General features: G+C 36.4%; 1 protein-coding gene across 2 annotated transcripts; it reads left to right on the forward strand.

The window, feature by feature from the left end:
• Window positions 1-4773: 4773 nt before the first annotated feature.
• racgap1 (Rac GTPase activating protein 1) lies at window positions 4774-17069 on the forward strand. Of its 2 annotated transcripts, none has more exons than XM_032556527.1 (17): window positions 4774-4936; window positions 5300-5405; window positions 5482-5684; window positions 5775-5914; window positions 6870-6939; window positions 7040-7093; window positions 7189-7266; window positions 7429-7546; window positions 8555-8697; window positions 8865-9029; window positions 9112-9207; window positions 10258-10456; window positions 10810-10915; window positions 11184-11316; window positions 14467-14593; window positions 16015-16114; window positions 16244-17069. In XM_032556527.1, exons 2-17 carry the CDS (start codon window positions 5321-5323, stop codon window positions 16317-16319), a joined length of 1893 nt encoding a protein of 630 aa, XP_032412418.1. In that variant the 5' UTR covers window positions 4774-4936; window positions 5300-5320; the 3' UTR covers window positions 16320-17069. The 2 variants fall into 2 exon arrangements, with proteins under 2 accessions (XP_032412418.1, XP_032412336.1); XM_032556445.1 differs by having other exon boundaries at window positions 4774-4926.
• Window positions 17070-18748: the final 1679 nt, after the last annotated feature.

Genomic DNA, 18748 nt, shown 5'->3' on the forward strand with positions numbered 1-18748 from the left:
TCTCTTTCTCTCTCTCTCTCTCTCTCTCTCTCTCTCTCTCTCTCTCTCTCTCTTTTCCTTCTGGCTGCTGATTTGGTCGGAAATTAATCGTGACGAGGTGTTGAGTGTAAATAGACATACAAACCGCTTGAGTTGCTTGAGCAGGAATGATGAACAATCAGTTTTGATGAAAAAACATATAATGTTAAAATCCAATACCCAATTAAACCGTCCTAATGCTGTTTCACTGGAACCGTATTGCCATAATACAACCAAACCATATAACTCTACACCAAACCGAGCACTGAACAGATGCTTTGGACAAATCAGTGCGTGAATAACAACTTTCTTAAGGTGGACAGAAAATAATAAGTTATTATCTTTAGCTCTAAGGAGGAACAATCTAGAGTCAACACACTGATTTATTTTTTGTAGCCAGAAACTAAAAATCAGATCTGAACATTCAGAGCCACATAAAGACAGTTACAAAGTCAGGCTTCTATCACCTGAAGAACATTTCCAGGATTAAACAAAAACAATCCAACAAGACTTAGAGAGAAATCCATGCATTTATATTTAGTTGCATTGATTACTGCAACAGTGTCTTTACAACGGTGTCTAACAAATCAATCCTCCAGCTGCAGCTGACCCAGAACGCTGCTGCTGGCGTTCTGACTAAAACCAAGAAGATTAGAGCACATCACCCAGTTCTAAAGTCCCTGTAGCTCAGAGAATAGACTTTAAAATATTAAAATACTGTTGTTTATAAATCACTGAACAGTTTTGCACCACAAGACATTAAAGATCTGCAGTTGTCATAGCAACCTTCCAGACCCCTCAGGTCTTCTGGTTCTGGTTCTGGTTCTGCTCTGCATCCCAAGAACCAGAACCAAACATGAATTCAGCTTCTATGCACCACAAATCTGGAACAAAGTTCCAGAAAACTGCAAAAGAGCCGAAACACTGAAATTATTTAAATCTAAACTAAAACCCCACCTGTTTAGAGCTGCTTTAAAACCATAATAAATGGAACATTAACCAACATATTTGATGTGTATTCATGATGTTAACGATGACAAAATGTAATGTCTGTTACTGGTTTTTACAGCTGTTGACTATACGATGTGTTATGATGTTTATGTTGTACTTCATATAGCTGTTCGTCTCAGTTTCCTGCCAAAATGGCGTTTTGTATGTATTTTAGTAAAGGCCAGTCTTGTGAAGATCAATACTTGTGTTCTTCTCTGATTTCAAAATGTCCAGACTTTATGTCCTAATAAGTTTGTATTTGTGCCACATTCTCCCTTTTCAAATCGTGGACTGAACAGTGTCATGTGAAATGCTATGCTAGATATTATTTCTATGGAATATTTAAATATTAAATAGAATGATAAGATAGCAAAATAGTACTATCTAAATAAAAATAACAGAATTAAGATTAAGGTAAAATTTAAAATATACAATAAAAAAGTGTGCAAATTCTAAAATTTAGGCCTATAATCTGTTTTCAACTGCTGTTTCCTCACTAATGCACTTGGATTTAATTTAGAGTATCACAGTAAAAGGAGGTTTGGTCTATCATATACAATCCTGATTCCATACATTGAAGTTTGTAGATGTGGAAAAGGTAAAATAGGTTTAATCACAAGGCTCATTCTTATTATTTATCCTTTTTTTATTGTTGTCTGAGTGCTAAGGTGGGGCCCATTCAGAAATGGAACAGACTTCCTGTAAGAAAACATCTCAGGACTTCCATTTTCTTTTTCTACAAAGTTTTAAAACGTATCAATGATAACCCATTTTATCAACGTTTATGAGCAGATATTAGTTAATTGCAGTCTAATTTTCAAATGTGTGCATTTTGTACTGAGTTTGTTGTGTGTTTATAATGCATCGTGTTGGTAACTTAGGTGGCCTCATCTTGGATGCATCTTAGTTTGTATTTCAAACTCTGATGTAAGCTGACCTAGATAGAAGTATAATGATGTTTAACATACTCATGAAAATTACTCTTTCATCATTAATTTCTGTGTAAATCTGCATGATTGAAGCTTGCTGACATTAAAGACTGAATATCTGACTGCACCAATGGAGATGATTGGATTTTTTAATTTATCCCGACAGGATGTGTTGAAAAACTGAATTAGGACGAGGAACTGTGTGAGATGAGTTTTGTCCTGTGCGTGTTAACTGAGTGAGGGAGTACTGTGGCTTAACTCTGCATTTCTGTATGTTGCATCTGTATTTTATAAGCAGTTTTAGCCTCAGGGGCAACATATGGAAATTAGCCAGGGGCAATATCTGGTGCGGGGCATATCCTCTCTTGTGAGAATAATGTTCCTGCACATGGTCTTGAATAAATGAAGACAAACTCAAACCTGAACACAGTGCTGTACAATACAGTGACTTTGAAACTTGAATCCCACATAAAATCCTTTCCTCGTGTCTTTTCCTATCATTTACTCTGTACTCTATGTTATCTGTGACAGTGACTTGAATCTGATGGTCACACACTAAAGGAAAGAAAGTACTGAATCTATCAGGGTTATAAAGATAACAAGGTAACTTGACAAAGACTCAATTAATTTACAGCCTTTTATTGTAACTCTTACTTTTGCAATTTCATGAAACTGACCTCAGTCTTTCACCTTCCTGTGCGGTAAGTTTATATAACCAACTGTTGTTATATTGTATTCATATAAATTTAAAAGAAAGTTCAGATTCCAAAGACAGATTAAATGCATCATAGTGGAACAACCACCCATCCATCCATTTTCTGTACACCCTTAACCCCAGTGGGGTAGGCAGGGGTGCTGGTGCCTATCTCCAGGTAACGTTCTGGGCATGAGGCAGAGTCACCCTGGACAGGTCGCCAGTCTGTCGCAGGTCAACACAGAGACAAACAACCATACACACACACTCACACCTAGGGAGAATTTAGAGAGACCAATTAACCTGACAGTCATGTTTTTGGACTGTGGGAGGAAGCCGGAGTACCCGGAGAGAACCCACCCATACACAGGGAGAACATGCAAACCCCGTCCCTGGCCGGGAATCGTACCCAGGACCTTCTTGCTGCAAGACAACAGTGCTACCAACTACGCCACTGTGCAACCACTTTCAAATTTTTTTTGGAATAAACATAAAATAATGTAGAATGAAAAACAATTAAGATGCAATGTATAGAAATCTTGATGATTCAAATCTTATACAACTTAGACAAAAAGGTATACGTTTTGATAAAAAAAAAAATCAATCTAAAATGCTTTCCTGGAAATAGACGGTGTCATTATGATGACAGTAGTCAGTTAGCTAGTAGTCCAATTGTGTCAAACACATTTTAGAAATATTAATAGCTCATACAGTTGCAAGTCATCAAATAAGAAACCCCAAAAGATAAAAAAAAAGTAAAGTAAAACATCTGACCTGAAACTGCCAAGCGGGCCCCACACAAACCCCTGTGGGATCCCACGGCTAATTGCAGGAGATTTGGAGAATGGGTTATTAGACAGTAAGACACCAGGATCTTTCTAAGTGGTAAGATGTAAAATACAAAAAAAAGAACAAAAATGTAATGGAAGTTAATTAAGAACACTGAAACTTGTGAAAAAATTTACCCAAAACCACATAAAATGCTACTTTTCATAGATATTCCATTTGTTCAACATTTGCATTTTAACTTGGCATTTTCAGTGACTTGTAACAGTCCTTCAATTCAGCAGAAGGGTTACACTTGTTATGCTATACATGCTATATTAATTTGATTTTCACTAAAACAACAACAGAGAATATCCTGTTTTTACAAAGCACATTCTCGCTAAAACCAGCAAGATAGAGCACATAACAGTTTTAAAGTCCCTACACTGGCACCCTGTAGCTCAAAGAATAAACTTTAAAATACTGATGTTAGTTTATAGATCACTGAACGGCTTAGCACCACAATACCTTAAAGATCTGCTGTTGTTGTATGAACCTTCCAGACCTCTCAGGTCTTCCGGTTCTGGTCTGCTCTGCATCCCCAGAATCAGAACCAAACGAGGAGAAGCAGCATTCAGCATCTATGCACCACAAATTTGGAACAAACTTCCAGAAAACTGTAAAACAGCTGAAACACTGACTTCCTTTAAATCTCGACTAAAAACCCACCTGTTTAGGATTGTATTTGAATCGTAATCAATTACAAATTTAATGATGAAACTTGACTTAATGTCGTGTTTTGATTGTTGATTCTATGTTGCATTGTGTTTCTGTGTTTGATATGATGTAAAGCACTTTGAAATGCCTTGCTGCTGAAATGTGCTATACAAATAAAATTTGATTTGATTATCTGGTGTACTTTATTTTTTACCCCTGACTTGGAACTCTAAAACTGCCGTGGTAAATTTACAGCGTCACATTATTTTATTTTTATATATTTAGAATTTTAGAGAAAGAGGAATTGTAGTTGTTATACCACTTATATCTTAAAAGAAAATAAAAACAGCTCTGCTTCAGCAAGTTCCAATATGCCAATGACCGTTAGGCTTTAAAATAACTGACCGGAAGTGTCGTATTTTCATTTTCACTTTCACACTTTATTTCTTTATCATGCGCATTTATTAGGTATGCAGTCAGTCCATTAAATTTTCATATTAAGCTATCATTTTGTACAGATATTTTTTTGTTGTTTTACGCTTTGGTTTTGTGAGATAAGTGGAGAAGGGACAGTTACGTTAATTTTATTTTGAAAAGAAGTATACGGAAGTCGTAACTGCAGATCACTTTGACACCCACGCAGAGCGCATTCATTGGCTAGCGGCGAAGTTTGAAAAGAAACCCGCTCATAGTCGGTACGGCCGAACAAGGATGTGGACAAAGACGGTGACCGCTGCGAAGAGAAAATGAGAACAAACGGCTAAATTAAACAACTCTCCGGAAGGGTTTACTGTACAGATTTTCTCCAAACAGGTAGCTAACTGTAAGTGTACCCAGTGGGTGCAAATAGGAAGACAGACAAAGTTAGCTTAGCTGCTGTTTTGTTAACCTACAGTAATCGGGTGAACGAGTAATGTTATTGTGAAACCTTGCTAGCTAAAGCTAGAAAGAAAAAGGGTAACTTGCGTCATTGAGAAGCATTGGGGGGTTGAAAAGCGCTATATAAGAGTGTTGTTTAATTTAATAAGTTAACTTGCCTCACTGTAAAATGTATTTAGAGTAACTATTTCTTTGAAAGGCGCAGCTTACTTCAAAACGAGTCGGAAGTTTCTAGATCAACAAAAATTGAACAGTCTGTTAAATTAAAGAATCATTAAGTTGTGTGTGTGTAATTCTTTTCCTATAGGTATTTGAATTGTTGGACACCATGGAGACTACAATCCTGAACCTCCAGAGCCTATATGACAATCTGAGGACTCATGTTGACCTTATGAATGAGAATATTGAGCCCAGTAAGTAGTTCGTATCAGATTATATGATTTAATCTGGCATGTAAATTGTAATAACAATTTGGACTCTCACTCAAAGGTTTCATTCAGATGCTGCAGAACTTTGAGGACTGCCGCCGCAGATGGGCAAGGTCTCTGGATGAACTGGGATCTTGCAAGGATATGCTGAGAAAAGCAGAGATGGAGAGAGGAGCCTTGGATGTGAAGCTGAAACACGCCCGCAACCAAGTGGACGTGGAGATCCGGCGCAGACAAAAGGCAGAGGCCGACTGCGAGACGCTGGTAGGGTTTCTTAAATGCAAAGTTTTTGTTTTAGGGTTTACCTTCAAGCAGCTCTTAATTTTTTTCTCCACTTGCGTTTTGAATGTACAGGACCGTCGGATTCAGTTGATCCGGGACCTTTTAATGAGTGAGGGATCCACCAACAGCATCCAGCTGAGTGCTGAACAACGCTCTGCTCTGGCCTTCCTCAATACAAACTGCCAAACAAACAACCAGACTACCAATCGGAGGTATAAGGATGTTATATACTGTCACTTTCTAACCTGGAGTTTTAGTACCACTTTGGTTTTGGTTTTCTTTTTTATACATGAAAATAATTCAACTGCATGGCCAATGATGGTTCTATTTAGGCATAATAAGCAATAAATCAATTAAGTTCAATAATTTAAATTTGCATGGTTTATTATTTTTCTCTTTTCTCTCTTTCTTTCTACCAAAACTGGATGACAGAAGAAGATGCTTTGGTCTCAAGTAGTCTTTTTTTTTTTCTTCGAAGGGCGATTTTGCTTAGAGAGACTTCAAAGTTCTTTTATTTGTTATTTCTGTTGTTTTATATATTTTAGATATTTAAAATGTCTTCCAGTTCTGCTGTTAAATGTTTGTTAGAATTTAAAGTTTATTGCTCGTACGTTTCTATTTTTAATAATTGTGCAGTATTTTTTATATAATCTTATCCAATATTTAATATTACTATTATTGTTCTTAATCTTATTTTTTATGTTTTCTTAAACACTTTGAATGTTTTTGTTTATACATCTACATTTTATGCTACACCTAAAATTCCCTTCTGTGGGACAACAAAGACTATTTCTGTTCAATTCAGTCATATAGCTAGAGTCAAAAACACACATTCCTAATTCACCCTTGCAGTCAACTTCAATTGATACTAGTTGGTATCAATTGAAGTTGATACCAACTTCAATCAATTGGTATTCAATTGATACCAGTTGGTGTCAGTTGGTATCAATTGGACATTAAGTCTTAATGTCCAACATTAGGACGGTAAGTCTGGAGACTTTTTGATTTGTATGACATTTTCAATGATAAATGTATATTTGTTAATATAACTTTTAGGTGCAAAACAAGTATTTTCCTGGGATTCCTCAGAATCCCAGGTTATTGCATGAGACATGGATGTTGTGGTATTTTATTGACCAAACAAGTTTTTCTTGTTTCTTTCTACAGACTGTTGACAATAGATGAGTCTGCCTCCATCTTGTCAGATATAAGCTATGACAAAACCGACGACTCCCTTGTAAGTACTCTGATTTTTCCCAGCATCATCTCCGATCCAGAGAACATTTTCTCCATAATGGCCTGTTTTGGATGAGTATGTGACTTAATATGTCTTACAGGATTGGGATTCGTCCAACATCAGGACGGTACGACTCCAGAAGCGAGAAAAGAGGGTACGCTGTGCATTCGTTCACTATTAGGAAGAGAGTAATGAATGAAAATGTGTGGTTAAAAATGACAGGTGTCATACTTTGTGCCCTGATTTCAGCGCTCCTCAAGAAATCTCATTGATGGTCCTCCAAGTGCTACTAAAAGATCACGATCGACAGGCAGAACTTCAGAAAGGGTAAACGTTGACATTTTCTGCAGGATGTCACCATTGGATTACAATCATTTACAGCTCAGTGTTTTATTCTTTTACTTAGCATGCAGAGGGGTCTTACAGCCAAATCTTTGCCTGATTTAGTTTTGCATTTAGTTTTACCGAATGTGTGCATTGATGCGACAGGGAAGTGAGACGCTTGTGACAAAGACGACAGTGACTGTGCCTGCGAATGGAGGACCTGTTGAGGCCATTTCTACCATAGAGACGGTTCCTTACTGGACTCGCAGCAGGAGAAAGACTGGTAGGATATACTGCGTTTACGTAGAGTTAACCTCTGTTCATGATGTCTTTATTAATTATTAAAATAAGCAGCTGAAGATTAGATGAATTTATCCTAGTTGGTTTTCCCATTTTGATGTGCTAAACCCATTAGAGCAGTGGTGTCCAAAGTGGGGCCCGGAGGCCTTTGTGGCCCTTGGATGCAGTTTGGAGACTTTTTGATTTGTATGAAATTTTTGATGATAAATATATATCTGTTAATAGGAAAGTTTAGGTACAAAAGAAGTATTTTTCTTTTAATAGGCAAGTTTTTTTTATGTCATAGTCTCCAGTGACTTTTCACTCAAACATAAACCTAAAGGCAGTACAGTTAACGGTTTTCAAAGACAGTTCTCATTTTTGTTAAACTAAAATTGATATCTTGACCAACAATTTAGGAAACTGTACAACTTTGAGACCCTTTTGTAGACCTTTTTAATTAAAGTACATGTTGATTTGTTTTTGTGCTGGTAAATAAGAGAATTCAGAATAAAATTATCTTGCATTTTTAATTGAAAAAAATAAATAAATTGTGACCATTGCGTTCTTTAAACTTATGACATTAAGAAAAATAAATATCCCCCCCCAAAAAACAACCTTCAAACATTTACTTTAAATCTAAAGGTTTTTCTTGCCAAATGTTACAGAAACGCTTGTCAATTTAGGGGGGATGTGACATAATTAGAATAATTTTAAACAAACACTGGAGATTACACTTAAAAGATTTACTGAAATATATCTAATTTTGCACTTCTTGTATTTGGAAAATGTTTTCTGGTGTGATTTATTTGTTTTAGGAAAACATATTGGTCATAGGATTTGATTGTAGTATGAAGAACATATTATACTCCCTCTGATATGTGAAATTAACAGTCAGAAGTTGAAATATAAGCACCAAATTTCTACCACAGTTCAAAGAAAATAATTTTTTATTGTGTTTTCTGGATCATTTCTCTGACATGTGGATGTTTATTAAATCTCTCCTGTTCAGCTGCCACGGAGTGGGACTCTGAAGCTGTCAAGTGTGAGAATGTTTTTAAGGCCCCTGAACATCCTGAGGGAGAGAATAAAGCTGAGCCCAGCACTCCACAAAGCAAAGGAGGCGTCCGTCTGCACGAGTTTGTCTCCAAAACTGTAAGTTTATCATTGTTGTTCAAAATTAGAGCAGTGACAATATGTTATTTTATGGATTTTAAGCTTGGTTTTGATTATTTTTATCTTAAACATTAGGATTAATTCCTCAGTCTATAGATTCTGGCATTTCTGAGATATGTATTTCAGTTAACGGCTGCCTCTTGCAGGTAATCAAACCTGAATCCTGTGTGCCGTGTGGAAAAAGGATCAAGTTTGGCAAGATTTCACTGAAGTGTCGTGACTGTAGGGTGGTCTCGCACCCCGAGTGTCGCGAACGATGCCCGCTGCCGTGCATCCCCAACCTGGGAGGCACACCCGTCAAAATTGGAGAGGCATGTGATGATGTTTTTATCAGCGTTTCACCTGATGCTCAGCCTCAGTTTGACCAGGTTTCCTGTTTGTTTTCCTCCTCAGGGCGTCCTTTCAGACTACGTTCCTGACACGGCGCCCATGATTCCTCCCCTCGTGGTTCACTGTGTGAGTGAGATTGAACAAAGGGGTTTGCACGAGGTGAGTGGTGCTGCACTCTGATTTAATGCCAAATTATAAAGAACATTAAAAACCTCACATTTCTGCAGTTAATGCCTTTCTAAGACGAGAGTTGTAACTCTAGTTTTGACATTCTGTTTTTGTGGGAATAACTTTAAATCATACTTGGCTGTGTTTGGTAAATGCATTAAAATAATATTACAAGATGAATAACTTGCTAACATTGAGTATTTTGTCACATTACAGTTTCAAATTGAAATAAATTGAACTTTATTTAGAAAGAAAGTACAATGAGCTAAATGTTTGCAGTTGTAATCACAGCTAAAGATGGTTTTACAAAGTGTTGACTTGGTGAAGCATCTAGAGCTGGCAAAAACAAAAGTTTTGAATAATTTATTGCAAAACAGAAAATGTCAGTAACAGTGAGGAATACAAACTTTAAAATTTAATAAGTCAGACAATAGAGATTGTGATTATTGATCAATTTAAAGTTCTGCAAACTATCAGTTTGTGGCAATTTTTTGAAAGTAAATCTCACCAGTTATTAAAGTTTTACTTCTACTGTTCTTTCTGTTTGAAATTAGACTTCTGAAATAACATCACACAAAAGAAAATGTATTTATCCCCTTTTTGTATTTATTTCTTACTAAATTTGGTGGTTTTTGTAAAAGATGCCATATTTGTGGCTCTAAAAGAGTTTTGTTTTGCTGGACGGAGGGCAAAAATGGCTTTTTGGACAGCCAAGGTTGCAGACTCCTGGTTTATCACATAAAATCCCAATACAATATGAACCTTTTAATAGTTTTTCTGAACCAAGAACGTTCAAGTTTTTTGTTCTAATGTCACAAAAATGTGGAAAACTTCCAACAAGTCTGAGTAGTTTTGCAGAGCACTTTGTATCGCTGTCACATATCATCTTTGTGCAGTAAAATCTTATTTCAGACGTATACTTTGGATTTTGCCATTGCTGATCTTTGTATTATTTTGTTTTTCTTTTTTTAGTACTTTATAATATAAATGCATCTTTAGGGAAGCCCTAACAGTGTATGTTTGATGACTTTCCCCTTTCAGGCTGGCCTTTATCGTCTGTCCGGCGCTGATCGCACAGTGAAGGATCTAAAGGAGAAGTTCCTCCGCAGCAAAACCGTTCCTGTGCTCAGCAAGGTGGACGACATCCATGCGATCACCGGCCTCCTCAAGGACTTCCTGAGGAACCTGAAGGAGCCTCTGCTCACTTTCCGCCTCAACCGGGCCTTCATGGACGCAGCTGGTACGTTAGTTTTATGTGACTGGTCTGATGGCAAAATGTCGCTATACATATATAAAAATTATTTGGAGCTGTTCTTGAGACAACAGTTGCAGCAAAACCACATCAGAGTTCAGAAATATACTTAACACAGCCGTTAAATGTAGGCTTATAAGAACTCCTGATTGCTTTTTGTTTTATGTGTTCAATTTAAGCGACGTGAAAGAAACCTCTTGAGAAAATATTGATCTTTTTCCCAGGGTTCCACTCTGAGTGCTTGTTTGTTGCTGAAGTTTTTTTTTTTCCCCCAAGTTGCAATGGAAATTGCACACTTTGCCTCGTTTCAGTTGAGAAAGTTGCTCATTGTCGTCCCACAGAGGTTTCAGACGAGGACAACAGCGTAGCTCTGATGTACCAAACCATCAGCGACCTGCCGCAGGCCAACAGAGACACGCTGGCTTTCATGATTCTTCACCTCAAAAGGTCAGGAGTGAAAAATACTCCTTCTGATATGTGGAATTTAACATTTAGAGAATGTTTTATTCTTTTAGGAAGCCTTTGCATAGTTTAAAAATGGATATTGATTAAAAAGTTGTTTATGAAAACTTAAACTAAATATTTGATTTTCAACTCTTACTGTTTTTTTTAGTTTGCCACAGACTAGCTAAACATTTGATGAATCTGTGACTGCTGAGGGGAATAAAAGTTTATGAGTATCAGAGACTTTAATTGGTCCAATGAAATCTTGCAGAGTTGCTGACAGTTTGGACACGAAGATGGACATCAGCAACCTGGCCCGGGTTTTCGGTCCAACCATCGTTGGTCATGCTGTTCCCAACCCAGAACCAATGACCATCCTGCAGGATACCAAACGCCAACCAATGGTAGGTCCAAGCAGTCCATCTTACTTTAAATATTTTTTACCTACACAAAGATGCAAAGCAAGGTTTCCCCCAGAAAACTTGCTAAGCCCGGTGATTGGGCGCTAGGGCAGTCGTTCATCCAGCGGCCCGTTGTGCTTTTGAGTTAAATGTTTCATGTTGACATGAAATTTTAAAATATCACTTGATAATTATGTGTTATTGGAAAATTAATACTTTTTAGTTGGAAGGTTAATACCAACTATAAAGTCTTAAATCCAAACATAAAAAAATAAATAAAAACTTCAAAAAAAATTACAATGCTTGCCTGGTGGCCAGCCAGGCTTATAATACACTAGGGTAAACCCTGTGGATAGATACATCTTAAACCTTTACACAGTGTGTCTGCATATCGTTAAAAAGTTTTTGATTCATGTATCTAAAATTAAGGTCTTAAAGTGTCTTAAATACATTAGAGAAAATGGTAGCTAGCCTTAATCATAGGTCTTAAATTTTGTTTTAGCAAGACATCTTCTAATCTCATCTTCTGTCTAGGTTTTTTTTTTCTGGAGGCCTTTTCTATCAGGCAAATGTTTTACTTATGTGCAGACATTTTCACTCACTGCGCTCTGTGACTGAAGACGGTTAAGCCTAGCAGTAACAAGATGCTAATACTTGTTCGCTAGCTAGAAAGCCATAATATGCCATGTGAGAATTTACAAAGCTGAATCCAAGAAGCAATTTCACAGTTTTGGCCCCCTGCATTTCTTTTGTACATCTGTCGTGACGTAGGTCTTAAATTTTATCCATGAGGGTCTTAAAGTCTTAAATTAGAGTTGGTAAAACCTGCATAAACCCTGTTACATTAAAATGTCTTTATTGGAAATGTTGGAGAACAACAAGTGGTGCTTATATTTAAGACATTGCTTGTACAGGCTTTCAAGTTAAAAAATTAATAAATAATGTCCACACTTTATTCTTGTAAAAGAAAATTAAAACTTTCAATAACAAATGGAAAAAAAGACATAGTTTAACTTTGAATATAAAAGACTTGGAGATGGGATAGCTTTATTGAATTTAGCAGGAATATTTTTCGACTGCAATATATTCCATTTCTCGTAAGCGACCATAAAATATGTGCATCTGTTCAAGCTTTGGGCTTGAACAGACCGTTGTATCGTTCAAGAACTGTCTGAATTGTCAAAATTACCTTTTACTGTTTTCTCCACCTTTTGAGAGCATCAATAATATATTTGAAAATGTGAGGTATTTTTTTGTGCGTTTTGCTTTTTCACATACTTTGTTGCACACTATACAAACATGTACTTGAAATAAACAGCACATGTAAAATCTAATGTTGAAATATTAACTTTTTACCAAAAGGTGGATGAACTAAACTTGTAAAAGCATAAAAATATTGAAATGGAGAAGCTGCAGGAACCGTGTGATGGACTGTTCCTACCCAGACGCTGGCAGCTGTAGATATGCCAGAAACACTGAGATGAGTAATTTAAATTAGCAACAAAAGCATTAATCTTGTCAGCTGTAGATCTCCTGTTTTAAACCTGCTATTACTCGTTGTCATATTTACAATTACGACTGAGACAGTTTTACCCAAGCGCACACGTCTGCGTGATAAAGTTGTCTCATTGAAATTCCTCTTGCTACAGACATCAATAAACTATGCAAGTTGCCCGAGGGAAGCAAGCGTTTATTTTTTATTTTTTTAGCAGCTATACCCCAGTGGATTTTATGATTTTTTCACTGAAGGCATTCCCTCGTCTTTATTTCACCAGTTAAATTTTTATTATTAAGTAACAAACAAGCTAAAGTGCTTTACACCAACATCTAGCCTGATGCGGCAGATTATTTAAATGTAGATGCAAAAGATTCTGTAGATATGTGGATTTAGTCCTGTCATGGTGACATAAGAATTTATCGCTGGATGATAAATTCTTAGTAATTATTGCGATAAATGATGATATTGTTTTTGAGACCACTGGTAATAGCATAATAATGCAAAGTTAATTTTGTAAAGAACATAACACTGAATCTGGACATTTTAAATATCCAAGACAAAACTCAGCAATCAAAAACAATAAATGAAATGGAAATCAAAATAAAAAGTCTCTAAACAAAATTCTCCTTCAAAAAATCTTAATCATTGGAATGGAAATTATCGAGCTCATTTATATAATACATCGTTTAATACTTTGCTTAGTGACAGACTTACTCGTACCTTCTGTTGTTGTAGAATTTTCTACCAAACCTTTTTCCTTCCACTCAACTTTCCATTATTACACTTGCCCGTAACAGTCAATGAAAAGCCACCTTCAAACCTTATTGATCTCAACAATTGCATGGACAATTGCATAATTTAATGTGATTAAATTGTTTAACGAATTATACAATTCAATTACTTTAAAACAGTAATTTGATGTTTTTATTTAATAAAAAAAAACAAAAACTTAACCTTGTTTATTAAAATTCAGACATAATTTTTTTTCTTAACCATATATGTTGAACTTTTATTTATATACATATATACAGTATATTCTAATTTAAGAAGCTGCTATATTTCTCCTCACCATTCAACTTGTAGGTGAATGTTTAGCCATAAAAATAAGAAATATGGCTCAAAAACAGCCTGGATAATACTTTTTTCCCACTGGCATCAATAATGTATGTTTGCTCAGGGATAGCAAACCTTTTTTGCAGCAAGACCTGAGTGTGTTATGTTTTTACCTCAGTGAAAGTACCCCAGCCTTCTGTTCAGCCATTTGAATTATTTTAATCTCAAGGGAAAAAAAAGAGCAAATGAAAGTACAAGAGTAAAACCAGATAATTAAAAGTTTGGAATGATCATTTCCAATAAAAAAGATGAAAGATCCATTGGTGTTCTGTATTTATTTTTGATCTCCAAAGCAGTCAGACCGTATTTACTGTCGACGAGAATCCCACTGTGGAGTGAACTTCCCCCCTCCTCACAATAATCGCCTCCCACCCAAACCGTAAGCCGTGTAATTTTACTCTCCAAGAAGCCATTACAGTCCCACTGAGGCCTTTGTTATTAATTCCCTCTGTCTTGCTAACGGCGAGCTAAATCAGTGCAGCGCTGGTGCAATAAAACGAGGCGATCTGCTAAAATAACTAATTATTCCATTTTCTGTTCAGGTGGTGGAGCGCCTGCTGTCTCTGCCGGTGAATTACTGGAGTCAGTATGTGATGGCTGAAAATGTGCAGCCCAATCTGAATCATTTGATCATCGAGAACGCAAACTGCTACGCCACCCCAGAGAGAAGTATGGCTCTGATTTTCTGTTACTGCAGGACTACTGCCTTAGATGTGTTCTGTTTTTTTAATTTCTAATGTTTCAGACCATTAAACGCATTTTATTTAGGTAGATAAAATCTGGGTAAAAACAAATTGCACTTATAAAATTTTATATATTAAGGGGGAAAGGCTGTCTTAAGCAACATGGATCCTACAAGGCGGTTGTACCATCATCAGAAGTTTGCAACTATTAGCAGTTGATCTTCTACATTGTTGAGGAGAGGTTTTAATACTCATGTTTCAGTTTTGCCATCATAAAAGCCTGTTTTGTTTTTTTTAAACTATTCTATGTACTTGAAAAAAATTTCTTTGATTAATTGTTTGATTAAAATTAGTTCCAGTCGGCTAACTTAATAACTTCCGTTTAAACCAGAGGTGCCCAAAGTCGGTCCTCTAGGGCCGACGGCCTGTATGGTTTAGTTCTCTCCCTGGTGGTACCAACAACCTTTTCAGCATGTCAGTGTTCTTCTTAGGTCTTCTAACGAGCCATGATTTGATCCAGGTGCGTTAAACCAGGGAGAGAACTAAAACATGCAAGATGCCGACCCTCGAGGACCCACTTTGGGAACCCCTGGTTTAAACCTTCTTTTAGTGTTGTAGTTTGGCCGCCATTCAGCAGAGGGTGCTGTTTGTCATCTTTAAGTGGATCCAGTTGATACAGGAATAAAGATGGCGGGGTCATACCAGAATGGGAAAGAGAAACAGACCAAATAGAGTTTGGTGTGGGAACAAAATCCACTTTATGCGGTGAATTGATTTGCTCTATCAGTGATTTTTGACAGGCTGAAAACTCCTGGAAAAGTTCCCTGCCATATTTATTAATTAATTTTTTTAAAATTTGTGTTTAGGGGTCTTAGAATGGCTTTGTAGCATTTTTCAGACTGATCAGTGTCAAATACATGACTTTGTAAGTTTGACAGTAATCAGTGTGGACTGTGGCTTGTGTGACTAATCAGCTCTTCGTTAAATGTGGTTCATTGGGCGTGCCGTGATGGCGTAGGGGTTAGCGCGACCCATATTTGGAGGGCTTGAGTCCTCGACGCGGCCGTCGCGGGTTCGACTCCCGGACCCGGCGACATTTGCCGCATGTCTTCCCTCCTCTCCTTCCCCATTCCTGTCAGCCTACTTTCGTAAAAGGGACACTAGAGCCCACAAAAGACCTCCTGGAGGGGTAAAAAAAAAAAAGTGGTTAATTTATTATGTAATAAAAGGAGGAATTAAGTGAAAAGCGCTACTGGCTTAAAAGCTGCATTTTTAATGTACACTGCCCATTTTTGTCTTAATAATTTAAGAATCTTTTACAAAGACTGTACGATTTACCACATATTAGTTTCTGGGCGTCTCATGGAGTCCTATAGCAGCCTAATCCTATTTCACCCGTCTTTGCAGTGAGCATACTTGGACCGCTAACCACACCAGAACACCAACTAAACAAAACGCCGTCCTCCAGCTCCCTGTCTCAGCGAATGAAGTCCACTCTGACACCCAGGTAAATAAACTGAAACTTTTTCACATCTACCATGAAACGTTGTTTTTAATTCATGAATTAAATCTGGGTCATTATTTCCCACGACTCACAACTAATGACGGTTTTCAACATGTGAACTGTTTGTTTCAGATTTGGGAGCAAGAGTAAGTCGGCCGTTGGATTTACTCATCAAGGGAAGTTCTTCTCTTCTCCACTTCTCAAATAATCCAGCATATCTCAGACTGATCTCCATCTATACTGAACTATATATAAAAAGACGAGCGCCGATGTAATTTGTTTATAAAGCATTATTTTAACCAAATGGTAGGCATCGCTTTTTGTCGCTTATACCAAATTCAGATCATTAGAAAAATGGAGAATTTTTCTGAGACATTTCTTTACAGATAAACTGTTTTATGCAGCTTTTATTGTTTTAAAAGTTCTTCAGTTCAGAAGCTGAAGAACTGTAAGGCATTTAATTTTTGCGTGTAATTAGATGTGCTTATTTTGATGTGTGAGCTTTTAGTTTAACATTCCTGTTTCATTTCCTTTGTTTTCTTTTTGTGGTGAATTTCTTCACTGCTCAGTGGTTTGTAATCTAAATGTGTAGGAGCATTTAATCCATGTTATTCTTAGCTTCAGATTATCGTTACAAGGCAGAGCTTTTTCATAGACAAGATTTTGTTGGTAAATTAATAATTGGACCAGTAATGTTTGTGTTTTTTTGCTCCTTTTTTATTTTCTCCATCTTGAGGAAAAACAAAAATACATCAAAGTTGCACTGCCAATGATCATAGCAGGTTTACCTGCCTGATTATTTCGCTCCTCTTTGTAAAATTTACACTCCGCTATCTGTGTAAAGCAATAATTTTATAAGCCAGTTTAGCAACTGTGGCATTATTTGGTCAGATACTAACACATTTTGTACAAAAGTGTTATTGTTGTACTTTATAAAATACATTTCTAATGCCTACAATTGTCTCCTGTCTTCACTGATGCGACTTCTATATTTACAGGGCTTGTGTGGGTGCTTGAAATCCTTGAAAATGCTTGAATTTTAATTAGGTGTTTTCAAGGTTTGGAAAGTGCTGATTTCTGTATAAATTCTAAAAGTGCTTGATATTCTAACTGCACAGTTTTGTAATAAAGTGTGGATTAAAACCCTAATTTGGTATATAAAGTTATATATACAGTTGAAACCAGGTATTTTCATACACCTAATAGAAAGTTGTTTTTTCTCAGTCTGAAGTTAATCAGACTAAGCTTTTCTTACTTTTGGTTAGCTAGAATTACAAAATGATTTCTAATTACTAATTTCCGGAAAACTTAGCGAGAACCTTTTCTTTTTTTTAACATTTTCTTTGTGTTTTGAGTTTAAGCATTTTATTTGAGGAGGAAGATTCTTAACACAATTTGTGTTAATGCAATGAATATTTATTATTCTTGATTTCTGAATGACTTGTTGATCTGTGTAATGCAGTCGTCCCCAACCCCCGTGCTGCGGACCGGGGCCGGTCCGTGGACCAATTGGTGCCGGGCCGCACAAGAAATAATTATTTCCATTTAATGTATATCTGAGTCTGAAGGATCTTTGATTTTGAAAATACTTTAACCGGATTATCTCGGTTACGCCAACATTGAGCCCAGACAATGATGAATATGCCCGACTTTAGATCGGAGCGGTCCCAGCGTTCTACCGACTGGACCCGACCAGTCATCGTGACACACCTCACAGTACAGGAGGATCGGTTACAATTATCACAAGCGACAATCGGGCGGGGAGAGGGCTGCAGTAAAATTGCCGTGGTGGTAAAACGGTTGGGGACCATTGGTGTAATGGAAATAATGGTTGTGTTTTACATGTCAAGTTATTTAATTGGAAGTTTTATTAAATTTGTCTTTTGTCAGGTGCATAAACATTTTAAAACCTACCTCGTCCCTGCTATTGAATCTAAAATACGATAAGACATGAATAACAGTAATATTGTGTAATTGTGAATTGAAGCCATTTTTTTATTTTTACTTAACTTGTATTGTTTTTAACTCCTGTGTGGTGCAGAAAAAAGTTTGAAAAGTGCTTGAATTTTACTGTGAGAAGTGTACGAACCCTTTATTTTAGTATTTAAGTCTGAAAGTCTGATCTGTTTATAAATTCAGCTTTAAATGTAAATCTCATTAAGTAAATCAAACTTAAACATTCTTGAAGAAAACCCCTTTTTTCTCTCTCGACACAAAATGGACACATCATTAACCATTTTCACTTTAAATACATGATTATTCACTATATCCACAGCTTGAATATGTAATTTTAGTATCTATATTTTTGGAAGGTTTTTATGAGAAAATGATTAATCAGTTTAGGTTTTTAAAGTGTCTGAGGTCACATGCTGATCTGATGTGAAAGATTCCTTAAAGGTCTTTTGGAAAACAAGGTTGTAGTGATGAACTGTTTATGTATCAACATTTTTTTTTTTTATTAAAGTGTGTTTCTTCATACTTGGGGTCAGAGTTTTACAAAACATTTTTTGGTTAATTTCTGGCTCACCTTTGTATTTTTTTCATGCTAGATGAAAATCATGTTGGGAAAACACTAACTCTTGTTTCCACCCATTTATTTTATTTAACGTTTACATCTGTTCAGTTCTAGAAGTCTCT

This window comes from Xiphophorus hellerii, chromosome 1, assembly GCF_003331165.1.
Source record: "Xiphophorus hellerii strain 12219 chromosome 1, Xiphophorus_hellerii-4.1, whole genome shotgun sequence".
Lineage (NCBI taxonomy): Eukaryota > Metazoa > Chordata > Actinopteri > Cyprinodontiformes > Poeciliidae > Xiphophorus > Xiphophorus hellerii.

Excerpts from the sequence above, each read along its gene's own strand:
- racgap1 (XM_032556527.1), top strand. The coding sequence starts at position 5,321 with ATGGAGACTACAATCCTGAACCTCCAGAGCCTATATGACAATCTGAGG. Across the intron at positions 5,406-5,481 it reads GAATGAGAATATTGAGCCCA|GTTTCATTCAGATGCTGCAG; the intron begins GTAAGTAGTTCG and ends TCTCACTCAAAG. Across the intron at positions 6,940-7,039 it reads ACAAAACCGACGACTCCCTT|GATTGGGATTCGTCCAACAT; the intron begins GTAAGTACTCTG and ends TATGTCTTACAG.